At 46.4% G+C, this 12911-nt stretch overlaps 1 protein-coding gene across 4 annotated transcripts in view; it reads left to right on the top strand.

The window, feature by feature from the left end:
* GRM5 (glutamate metabotropic receptor 5) overlaps nt 1-12277 on the top strand; it is a 291461-nt gene extending 279184 nt beyond the window's left edge. For 2 of the 4 annotated variants that reach the window (XM_082219004.1, XM_082219005.1), the window contains one exon: nt 3168-4067. In XM_082219004.1, the coding sequence (XP_082075130.1) occupies nt 3168-4023 (856 nt within the window). In that variant the 3' untranslated portion in view covers nt 4024-4067. Of the gene's footprint in view, nt 1-3167; nt 6304-6949 lie in introns of those variants that run through there. The other 2 variants (XR_014218745.1, XM_082219006.1) reach the window with 2 other exon arrangements.
* The last annotated feature ends 634 nt before the right edge of the window (nt 12278-12911 follow it).

The raw sequence follows: 12911 nt of genomic DNA, 5'->3' as shown, positions 1-12911 counted from the left end.
GGAAAGTGAGTATTTCCCCCCTCCCTACTTCTCTGGTTTTCTTGACTCTTCGCTTTACACATAAACTTCCAGAAGCAGAGGTCTAATTTCCTAGACTTATTTCTAGTCTAAGAATTCCATCCCCTCAGGGATGACACCTGGGGCGGGCCACACACCCCACCCTCCCCCTTCCTCCGCCAGTGCCCATCCATACTCCACTCTGGTCCCAGAGCTACTAACTACATTAACTCACAAATCCCAGCTACTCCTTTAACCAACATTTCATCCTCCTGCTCCCTCTTACCTGAACTTTTGACAGCAAAGCCCCTCCTCCCATCCAGTCACAATGTAAAACACAGTTCTCTACAGCTACATTCAAACACGGGGAATGTTGCATTAGTTTTCCTGATCCTAATGCTGATCCTAATGGGACACGGGTGGTCCACAGAACCTAGGGCTTGCCAATCAGAAGGTCAGCGGTTCAAATCCCCATGACGGGGCGAGCTCCCGTTGCTTGCTCCCCGCTCCTGCCAACCTAGCAATTCGAAAGCACGTAAAAGTGCAAGTAGATAGATAGGTACCACTCTGGAGGGAAGGTAAACAGTATTTCCGTGCGCTGCTCTGGTTCACCAGAAGCGGCTTAGTCATGCTGGCCACATGACCCGGAAGCTGTATGCCAGCTACCTCAGCCAATAAAGCAAAATGAGCGCCGCAACCCAAGAGTCGTCAGGGGTCCCTTTACCTTTACCTAATGCTAGCACTTCAGTCCAATTTTTGAACACTGCTTCTATACTGCAGTACCTTTTGTGTTATGGAACAGTCACTTCCTGACTGGTACAGGCACATATTTCACTGAAGTTCATTCGTACCAGCGGGGGTGGTATGGCAAAACAAGGAGCATCATTGGACAATGTCTCTACTCCTCCATCCTTTACGCACATGCCTGCTTGGGACCCCCTATGATTTCCTATGAAAACAAATGGAAGGGACCGCATACAGGTATGCCGCCCCAAATTTCATCACTCCCACAATTCTTTGGGTTAATGGGGTTGCAAATGATTTTTTTTTTTCTGGAACCAATGAACACAGAAAAGACTTCTAAACTTCCACTATTCCAAAAGACATAGAAAAGCTCAGATATAATACAGAAATTAACAATTAGTGAAATGGAATAAACGGCTATATGAATGCAGCCTACATCGACTGCAGAACACGTGTGACCACTTGTACTATATTAGCTTGTCAAGTGTTGAAGAAGGATTTCACCACTGGCATAATCCCGTTTCACCAGAGCCACCTCCACAATGTGTCTTGTGATGTATGTGCCTGCAGTGTGTAAATCCAGACGACTGGTCCATGCATTGTTTCCCCTGATCTGGAGGGAAGTGGTTGTGTGTTTGTGTGTAGTGTGTGTGATACGTTATTGTGTGTGGTGCAGTTCTCGGTAGATGTGGCCACTCTACAATAAGAAGATTGTCTAGGTGGATGAGTCTGCAAACCATTTTGCAGCCTCAGGCATGTTTGTTTTGTCTCAGCCATTGCTTAACAGTTTATACTTTGGAGATGCTCCATGATGTGGATTGCTGGTTAATAATGTGTAATTTATTTACATGGATTTGTGTGTGTGTGTGCCGGAGCAGAGAAGGCTTGAAACAGCTGTGTGAACTGTAGGGTATCTCTGCCGATGAAAAGGATGCTTCTCCACATTCTTGTCTGTACGAATGGACCCAGAAACATTTCATCATAGGTGAAATGGACACAATGGCTTGCTCCCTGTAGCCCAGGTGGAAAGGAGACATGATGGCCCTCTTCAAATACTTGTAGGACAGTTGCATAGAAGAAGAAAGCCAAGACTTGTTCTTTGCTGCCCAGAGGACAGAGCTAGACCTTATGTTACAGGAGGCTAAATTTCAGTTGAGCATTCGGCGAAGCTCCTTGATGGTAAGAGCAATTTGACAATGGAATTGCTTACCTGGAGAGGTGGTAGGTTTTGTTCCAAACTGGAGGTCTTCAAGGAGAGGCTGTACAGCAGTTGCAGGCGACCATTGATTCTTCAGATGTTGCTGAACTACAGCTCCCATCATCCCTGGTCATTGGCCATTCTTTCTGGGACTGATGGGAGTTGTAGTTCAGCAGCTTCAGGAGGACCTGCTGTACAGCTAAAATAAAAAAATTCCTTCCAGTAGCACCTTAAAGACCAACTAAGTTAGTTCTTGGTATGAGCTTTCGTGTGCATGCACACTTCTTCAGATACACCATACAGCTGTCTCCTTGCAATACTCTCTTTTCCATGCACAGAGCAGAGGGTTGAACTAGATGGTGTGCAAGAAGCCTTTCAACTCCACGATTCTGTGATGTCTGAAAAATCCTCCGCATTCTCTAGAATGCAGTAGAAGCCATTGGTGGCTACCTGGTTTCATTTGGGTACCATGATGGTTTATTTCAAGGCTGATTGATGACTACAGCATTTGCTTATACTTATCTTGATGCTTGCTTCTTTTGATAGCAGCTATCAAATTTAGTTCAGTTAGCTTTTGGGAATGAAACCTGGGTGCTGTGATTCTCATATGTTTATTCAGCGCTGGCACCAGACTTCAATGGGGGCCCTTGGTGTGGACCACCATTGCTTCTCCACTGTCCAACACACACACACACACACACACACACACACACACAGAGTGAGGTTCAGGCACAGCCCTGTTTGCAATGTCTGGCGCCGCATGTTTTTCTGCTACTGACGCCATTCACTGCCCTCCATGGGGGCTTCAGTGTTGGGTGGGTGCTGGTGATTTTGAATGGGAGCTAAGCTCAGCTGCCACCCATGGGGGCTGCCTGCCATCTTAAGTGACCCCAAACGCATCACGCTAGACCATAGATCTCTGAAATCAATACATTTCAAAGATTTGCGTGCCAGCGCGTGGCATTTTGGGTAACCCAAAACGGTAGGTGGCCACGGCAGATGAGTTGGGCTCCCATTCAAAGGAGGCAACACTGTTTGTTGTAATGGGTTGAGTGCTGAGTAGCATCATGGCTGGGGTAAGCTGGCAAATGGGCATATCAAACTCTTGGGGCTATCAGAACACTGCCTGAGCTGGCCATCCACTTGCGATGGCCCTGCTGTTAATGGCTCCCTTAGATATGAACCTTAAGTTCCTTCTCTCTCTCTCCCTCTCTTCCTTGTTTTGCAGCTCCAATGGGAAATCGGTCACATGGGCCCAGAACGAGAAGAGCACAAGCAGGGGAGCCCACCTCTGGCAGAGGCTTTCCGTTCATATCAACAAGAAGGAGAACCCCAACCAAACGGCCGTGATCAAGCCTTTCTCCAAAAGCACAGCCAGCAGCCAGCACAGCAGCGGCGGCGGCAGCGGCGCCACACTCACCGTCCCGCTCCCAGAGTCCAGTGCCAAACCGCTTTACGACGTCTCCGAAGCAGAGGAGCATTACCCGGCTCAGTACCGAGCTCAGACCCCTTCCCCCATCAGCACCATCAGCCAGAGGACCGCCTCGCTCAGCCGGACGGAGGACGACGTCCCAACGTTCCAGACAGAGCAAACCCAGAGGAGCAGCTCCTCCCAAGGCTCCCTGATGGAGCAGATCAGCAGCGTGGTGACCCGCTTCACCGCCAACATCAGCGAACTCAACTCCATGATGCTCTCCACGACCACGCCGGGAGCTATGGTGGCCACCCCTCTGTGCTCTTCCTACCTGATCCCGAGAGAAATCCAGCTTCCTACCACCATGACGACGTTTGCAGAGATCCAGCCTCTCCCTGCCATCGAGGTCAACGGCGCATCTCAGTCGGCCAGGAAGCCGTCCTGCGGCAGCGTCAAAGAGGGCCCTTCGGCAGGAACACCAGCAGCGCCAAAGCCAGACCTGGAAGAGTTGGTGGCTTTGACGCCTCCCTCCCCCTTCAGGGACTCTGTCGACTCCGGGAGCGCTTCGCCCAGTTCCCCGGCCTCCGAATCCGCCCTGTGTGTCCCCTCTTCGCCAAAATACGATTCGCTTATGATAAGAGATTATGCTCAGAGTTCTTCTTCTTTGTGAATGTAGCTCACGTTCAACCTTGGATCTCTACAGCTTCAAGACAAGAGAGACGGGAGGCCAACCCTCCGAGATCTCCAGTGTTTACAGACACAAATGAGAGTATTGGGTCACCTCGAATAAATAATAAAACACGGAAGCAGGAAAGGGAAAGACGAGTTACGCTCTTTAAACACACAGAAAATAAAAAAAAAACTGTTAGCAGATCTTTGTGGCCTTAAAAACATGGGCTTTTAAATGAGATAAAAAAAACTGCACCTATCTTTGAGGGCTTATAAGGAGTCTCTTAAATCACATACCAAGTGCTTTGCATTAGTATATAACAATGAACCGTCGACAACGCATATCGGAGAGAGAGTGTGAAAAGGAAGGTTGACGTTAAGCGACCGTCCAGCGTTTGTTTACTTGGATTCCTTAACCCAGAAGTGAACCTTGACCTTTTATCAAGATAACGGAAGACCAAAACGTTGAATGTACATTTTCTAAGAGACTTCAGATCTGGGACCAAAACAAATCCAGCTCCTTTTTTTGGTTCAAGGCGTTTGTTTGGGTTTTTTTAAATGAAGATCTCAACCAATAGTCACCTGTTCTCTCTAACTGCTAACCATTTTTTTTGGCTAAAACGTTATGTGTACATGGCGGTCCTCCGCGTGTTGACAGACGTAAGTTGATGCATTGCAGCGGATGACTGCAGTCACAGAGGGCTTTCGAAACAACTTCTCATCCGACAGATTTGTTTATGAGGAAAAGTAATAATAATCTCTTCAGTTAAGTATCTAAAAGATATTTTTTTTCTTTGTTAACATTGGATTCACCTCCAGAGCGACAAAATTCCAGGAGGATTTTCCTGACTATTTCACCGTGTTGCCAACCAATAATGGAGTAGCAAAAAAGAAAATTAATAATAACAATATTAATAATAATATTTTATGGAGTACTGTTTTGTAATTCCCTTACCAGGGCAAATGTTGAGGTGAATATTCTCTTTCTAGCGACGCTGTGGAGCTATTATAGCATAGCTGTGTTTCCCAAGTGAAATCCACACATTTTTATGGAAATTCTTACATTAACATTGCCAGTTTGAAATTTTTACCAGGCTCAAAGGTCTTTTAGTCATAAAGAAATGGGTCAGTTGTCTGATATCGTTCTTGAGGAGCAGGGAAGGGCCGTAGCTCAGTGACAGAGCATTGCTTTGCATGTAGAAGGTCCCAGGTTCTAGGGCTGGAAGAGAACCCTGTCTGAAATCCCAGGAAGCTTCTGCCAATCAGTGTAGACAATACTGAGCTAGGAGGACCAATGGACTGACTCAGCTTCCTGTGTTCCTATGAGTTGTTGCTCTCAATCAGAGAGGTGGGTCTCCCTAGGGAGATGTTGACAGTTGTCAGGGGAGGTGGGACTTCCTTCCTGGTCCCTCCCAACGCATCTTTTAATTGGGAGAGATGAGTGCAAGCTTACTGCTCTGCCAATCAATTGCAACTGCAATTTGAGAGGCTGCGTGCCCTTTCAGGATTAATTCTCGGTACTGTTTGGCCAACAGGGCAACCATCAGTTTTCCACAGATTTTAGGCTTTCTTTCCTTTATAGAGATGGCGCACACAAACACACCAACTTTTTCAGGGTGTTAAAGCAGGCAACCGATTCATGGTGTGACTTTGCTCCCTCTGTCCTCCTTCAGTTTCCTGGATCGTGGGCCATGCACAAGAATGAGCAATGGCTGGAGGGAATGTCGTGGGTTACGTTTCTGGCATGACGGGCTGCTTCTCATAATACAGCCATCGCACTGGAAGTTTCTTGAAGCCATCACTTTTGGGTGTGCCATTTGCCATGTGGATTGGGGAAATGGGCACGTGGGTGTGATCATTATGGGGTGGGTTGCCAAGCTAGGTCCAGATCAAGGCATTGGTTTTGTTGCTGGAGAAGTGGAACAACATCCCCAGGAAGATGTCTACCTCCCCTTTGGCGAGATCAAAGCCCTCTTCATTCGTACGTTATCCATTCAGAGAACATACATGTGAATAACTGTGAGTAGGGGAGGACCTGCTTCTGACCATGGAAGCATCATGCCATCATCATGGCTCATAGCCATTGATAGACTTGCCCTCCTTCCGTCTATCTAATCCCCTTTCTCAAGCTGACCAGTCAGTAGCCATCACTAAATCTTGTGGTAGCTATTTCCTATGTGAAGAGGTTCTTTCACTTGTACCTTTCGGCCATGTTTATTTGCTCTGGATAGCTCAGGAAATTGGTTTAAGTATATATATATCCATCGAAATGGGTGGCATGGTGTCTTTATTGCTTACTTATTTAACTGCTGAATGGTTGCCTTCTCTCTCCCAGAAAATGTGGGGCAGAGAACATTTAAAAACACAAATTCATATACACACACACACACACACACACACACACACACACACACATATATATATATATATATATATATGCAGGTTTTGGTGTCTTCGGGTGTCTTCCCGTGTAAGAGTCGGGGTGTCTGGGCGACGTTTCGACGAGGTCTCACTCGTCATCTTCAGGCTGGTGTTTTCGGCTTCTTGTTACTGGAACAGAGCAGAATCTGGTGTCAAACACCAGATTCTGCTCTGTTCCAGTAACAAGAAGCCGAAAACACCAGCCTGAAGATGACGAGTGAGACCTCGTCGAAACGTCGCCCAGACACCCCGACTCTTACACGGGAAGACACCCGAAGACACCAAAACCTGCATTCCTGTACCCGTGAAAATCTACGAAAGCAAATATATATATATATATATATATATATATATATATATATATATGAGAGAGAAACCTATGATTACAGTTGCTAGAGGCTGCTAAGGAATTTGTGTTTTGAAATGTTCTTCGCCCCGCATTTTCTGGGAGAGAGAAGGCAACCATTCAGCATTTAAATAAGTAAGCAATAAAGATTGGTGCAAAGGACCATGGCTCAATGGAAGAGCATCTGTTTTGCATGCAGAGGATCCCTGCTTCAGTCCCCAGCATCTCCAGGTAGCACTGGGAGAGAAGCCTGCTTGAAAGCCTGGAGGCCTCCTGCCAGTCTGAGTAAGGTACACTGAGCTCTGCCTCCACAGCTGGAGGCAGGAATGCTTTTGAACACCAGGTGCTGCAAACCACAGGAGGGGGAAAACGCTCCTGTGCTCAGGTCCTGCTTCCAAGTTTCCCACAGGCATCTGCTTTGGGACCAATGGCCTGATCCAGCAAGCTCCTCATATGCTCTTATGAGCTGGGTGGGTTAGTGGGCTGACTCATGACACCTGTGTTCCCGTGTAATCATGGGCTATGGGATTCCATGGAATCTTGCATTGACTTCATAAGGAAGTTGTTTTTCCTGAATTCCAAAGGGAAGAATGGGGAGATAGAGGAACAACAGAAGAAGGTGGAGGCTGCCTTGTGAAATCTAAATATATAGAAGGGTGGGGAGGGAGAGACGTGGATTTAAAATTCATTCTTTATTTCACTCAGCAATGAATGTGTAATGCAATAGAAGCCAGTGTTGTGGGGCAGAGCTGTGGAGTTGCCCTCACAAGGCTGGATGGAGGTGGGACAAGGCAGAAATGAGATCAGGGAGTGAGCACTCAGAAGCAGAGCAAATTCAGCATTCCCACCAATGGGTCCACACCACCCTGCCCTACCCCATCCAGGTACTTTGCAGAGATGATGCCCCACTACACTGGTCACTCCTGGTGTCATGTTGAAAACGAAGAAAAAATGGGGCTAATATAATGAGCCACCAGATCAGGGGTGAAGAAGCTCCTTTGGTCCTTCAGTTGATGTTCGACTCCCAACTCCCCAAAGTCCCAGCCAGCAAAGTCCATGGTCAGGGACTATGGGGATTGAAGTGCAGACAGATATGGCGGGTCACTGTTTCCCCATCCCTGCAGGAGTTCCAACTAGTCCACAAAACTGCAACGCAGCCCATTAGCAGGGCTTTGAGGGCCTCTTGACAAAATGCAATAAGATGTTGCAGGCCCAACAGGTCTGGGCAGTGTCCCATGTGACTTGGGTGTGTCCTCTATAATATGGCCCAGGATCCTCTGCAATGCGCAGGGTTCTAGGGCAATGCGTAGATGTATCATGGCCGACTTGAGTTGCAAATCGTACCCTGAATGTAGGAAATCGAAAATAGCCCAATAAAGGTTCACAGCAATAGGGCATAGATTTTGGTTGTCTCGGTGCACAACCATGCTATGTGTGCTCATATTCAAACTGTGTAAGAGCACATGTGAGAGCATTATTGGCCGGTTGAGAACTGAGGACACAGTGTCAATGACGTACTCAGACATGGGAGTGTAGGGCTCAGGATTTTTCTCAGTGCGGTCCAAATGGGAAGTAGATGGTTAGCTAACTGTGGGTGCATATGCCTGGCTGGAATGTGTCCTAGAACTATAACCATGCCTCTTGCGTGTCCTGGGTGGAGGATGGGGGGGTTGTGTGGATGTGTGAAGGAACTAGCCTGCCATACAAAGGTCATATAAAGGTCCATTCCACTTCTGCATCTGGTCTCATCTACCCAGTGGCGGAGTAAGCTGCATGAGTGCCCAGAGCGGCGGCTATGCAGTGCACTCGGGGGGGAGGGCGATCCACCACGCGGGGGCAGGGCCATCCACTGCGCAGGGGGCTGGGTGATCCTCTGTGCGCATGCGGCGGCGGGGGGATCCTCCACTAACAGCTGCAGCGGTGGTGGTGCAATCCTCCGCTTGCAGCTGCAGAGGCACGATGGTGGTAGCTCGCACTGCCACGCCTGGGGGCAGCGGTGTGAGCCCCCCATGGGGTGCCTTTTTGTCACCCCCCTCAGAGGTGGCACCTGGGGTGGCCCCCCGCCCCCACCCCCTTTCTCCGCCAGTGCACCCACTACTCACCCTTGGTCAAGGGCCATAGCTGAGTGGTAGACCATCTGTCTTTCAAGCAGAAGGTCGCAGGTTCAATCCCCCCAGCATCTCCAGGTGGGGTTGGAAGAGACACCTTGCCTGAAAAACTGGAGAGGCACTGCCAGTCAGTGCAGACAATACCGAGAAAGATGGGCCAATGGTCTGATTCAGTGTGAGGCAGATTCCTATGTTTCGCCACTGGTATGTGGCCCCTTAGGCTGAAAAAGCTTCCCCAACCTGGATTAGGTTTTGTTTGCAACAGATTGTCCCAGCAGGTTATGGGCTCCTTCTGTCTTTTTCTCTTTTCCTCTCCCTCCCAGTAAGCAATAGCAACCCACATGGTGGCTCCACCCCATCCAGGGAGCAGCTTCTGGCAGTTCTGAATGTGCAAATGGGCTTAACTGGAAGAGCACTTTACACATGTGTCCTCACACACATGATGATAGGGACGTTTTCTCTGTAGCATTCAATGATGTTCGTTCATACACTGAATGAATGCTGCAGTCAGTGAGCGATGGGCAGACATCTATGAACCAGTCCTCAGAAACTAATGGTCTAATCCAAAACTCCATGTATGCTTCACTGCACACACAGAGGTCCTACAAAATCTCTGCTTCCTTTTGCATGCTCTGAGCTGAGCCCTCAGCTGAAATTCCCTATGTCCAGCAAGGTGGCGGGAGGCAATCATGTAGAGAAAGACTGGGTTATTTATTGTTACCCGGAAATTTAATAGAATCATAGAATCTTAGAGTTGGAAGGGATCGTCTAGTCCAGAGTTTCCCAAACTTGGGTCTTTAGCTGTATTTGGACTACAATTCCCATCATCCCTGAGTACCCCTGACCCTGCTAGCTAGGGATGATGGGAGTTGTGGTCCAAAAACAGCTAGAGACCTAAGTTTGATAAACCCTGGTCTAGTCCAACTTCCTGCAGTGCAGAAATGTCCCACAAAGAGAGTCGAACCTGCAGCCTTGGTGTTAACAGCACCACTCTCTAACCACTTGAGCTGTCTAAGCAAATTGGAGTCCTTTTTTCTATAACACACACACACACACCACTGCATTGGGAGTGTATTCATGCGATTAGCTAAGATTAAGCAATTTGCAAACTGGCTCAGAAATTCTAATGTCAAATGTCAGCATTTCGATTGTGGAATTTCTGGAACGTGGCTTATTTTTGTTAAGATTGTAAATGCAAATACAAGTACATACAGGGGCAGCGGGGGACATTGAAGAGCTGTGTCACTCATGCATTCATTGTTAGAAAGGTCTCAGATTTTGATACAAACTGCAGGTTCAGAATTCGCTGAGAAACACAGGAGGTTAGCGAATGAGCTCTGAAAGCAGAATTTTAGAATGGGGATGTTGCTGCAGCTGTCTTTCCTGAGTTGTGAATTCTTAATCGATAGAACGTGTTTGAGTTTCACATTTTCTTAGTGGCTCTTAAGGGAAAAGGCACTTTTCACAGCATGTGGAAATACTTTGTGAAAGTCCCCTTTCCGAAAAACCTGTCAAGTAAACAGTGATGGGGGATATATTCAGTGCCATCTGCACTTTAACATGAAACTCCATACTTCTCACTTCCCAAAACAAGGTGTGAAACAAAATGTAATGATCCATTGAAATTCTTGCTTTTCCAAATTTTGCCGTGTAGTTTTCAGTTCGTAATATATACAAATATATGTACATTAGGGGAACGTGTACATCAGTAAAGATAACATACACAAATGCATTAGGGAAACTTATTTAATAATAAAAATAAAAGGTATAGCCAGGGAAATTTGCACTAAAATCCTGATAGATTTTTCATGAGTTGTTTTTTTTTTTAAATCATCATCATCATCATCAAAACAGATACAAAATTATGGGGAATGGAATTTAAGACTGAGAAAATGAGAAGTGGGAAATGAAGAATTTGTCCGTCGCTACAGGTAAACTAGAACTTTCCACTTCTGCTCCTTCAGCCAATGATTTTGCCTAAGGGTATAGATATTGGAGAGAGAGAGAGAGAGAGAGAGAGAGAGAGAGAGAGAGAGAGAGAGATAGCAGCCTGGCTTTTCCTCTCTGTTTGAGGCTGAAGAAGGAAAGGGAGGAAATGGTTGAAACATGTCAAAGGATGTGGAAATAAAGTAGTCAGAAAGAAGGGTTCGTTGAGGATCCAGGAGAGCTAAAGATTGGCCGTGCTTTATTTCTCTTGGAAATGGTGTGTGCGTGTGTATGTGTGGCAATGGGGAGTTCAGTTTCCTGGTCCACATGGCCGACAGTTTGGCAGGGGACAAACCCAGGATGATCAGGGAAGGAAAAGGTGAAGAGGTCCCTCAGTTTCCCTAGTGTGCTAGAGCATCCAACCGACAGCACGGGGCAATTATCACGGGGCAATTCTCTCCAAACGCGCCCTAGAAGCTCCTGGTTCTATTGGAAATTTCCTGATTACACAACCCAGGACTTTCCCCCCAGCAGCTGAAATCCCCTGGGGAGGGAACCCTCCAGGCATCTGACCAGCTGCGACAGAGTTATTCCACATTGCTTTTTTTTGCAACAGCTTTTTCTTGCACCCAAGCTACTGAAATCTCTCCAATTTTATACTGTGGAAGAAAAAAAAAGTATATACTATCTATATGTAGTTCGAAACAAAAACAAAACAAAATTACAGATCAGCAAAGGGAACTCATATATATATATCTATATATATCCATTTTGGTGAGGAATCCGTGTGTTGCATGACCGAGTCTATCTTGTCTAATAAGAGGAGTGCAACAATATCAGAGACAGTGTCGCCTGCAAAATGCCAACTCACTCTGATCTGCCAAATGTGAACAAATATACTATGTATATTATGTGTACTAATAGAATTCAATGGCAGCTGATGGTGATATTTGTATAATTAGACATTTGTATAGGGTATCAACGTTTTAGAGAGATGGTGCCAATTCTAAACAATATTACGTGGGCTACAAGTGCTTGTAATTCTTTCCTTTTTTTAATTTGCTAATAACTTATTATGATAACTTTGTTTTGGAACATTCTGTGAGTGTTTGGGGTTATTTTTTTCCTTTTTTAACAAAAAATACTTCTTTTTAAAAAAACACGTTGTTGCCGCTTTAAAATTATTAAAACAATAGAGAATGTAAAGTTATTCTTTTGATGTGAACCGAGACGGAGTTTTTCATTAAAGACAAAAACGAAACCTTAACCTTTCTACCTGCTCTGTTTTTGCTTTCTTACTTGTACAAAAGGAGGGAGAAGACGTGTAATTTATTTTAAGCATCTTAAGGAAATACATTTGCTTGTTTCTCGGTTGCTTACATCATGTTATAGTTGGTGTTTATGTAGAGTCGGGTACTTTTTGAACAGTATTAAAACAAAAACTGTGATATGAACCCAGCTTTGATTGGTCTTTCAAATGCCGTTGTCTCTGCTGACTGCCTACGTCTCTCCCCCCCCCATTCCCACCTCAAGTAGATCACCATCAGACAACCACCAAAACACATACACAGAAGGTTTCTGCCAGCAAACCGCCAATCAATGTGTAGCAGCTGCAATAGTGTTCCATGAGAGAACTAGTAGTAATTGTCCAAGACAGGGCATCTCCCAATAGCTGACGAGTTGGGGGTTAAATCATGCTCAGTTCATAGTAGGGAAAAGCAGTGCCGGATTTACGCATAAGCTAAACAAGCTATAGCTTAGGGCCCCACTCTCTTGAGGCCCCCCCAAAAAAATTAAAGGGGAAAAAACCTGGATGTACATTTCCAAGATACAGTGGATGCTCAGGTTGCAAACGTGATCTGTGCGGGAAGCACGTTCGCAACCCACAGCAGCGCGTCTGTGCACAAGTGGGTTGCGATTCGGCATTTCCGCGCATGCGCAAAGCGCTATTTAGCGCTTCTGCGCATGTGTGACCCCCGAAGCCCAGAAGTAACCCGTTCCAGTACTTCCAGGTTTTGGCGGGTCCGTAACACGAAACAACGCAACCTGAAGCGCCTGTAACCTAAGGTATGACTATATAAGATAAAA

The sequence above is a fragment of the Podarcis vaucheri genome, assembly GCF_965113315.1.
Source record: "Podarcis vaucheri genome assembly, chromosome: 4".
Lineage (NCBI taxonomy): Eukaryota > Metazoa > Chordata > Lepidosauria > Squamata > Lacertidae > Podarcis > Podarcis vaucheri.
The sequence above is the reverse complement of the archived record's forward strand: the minus strand, read 5'-3'. Positions and strand labels throughout refer to the sequence as shown.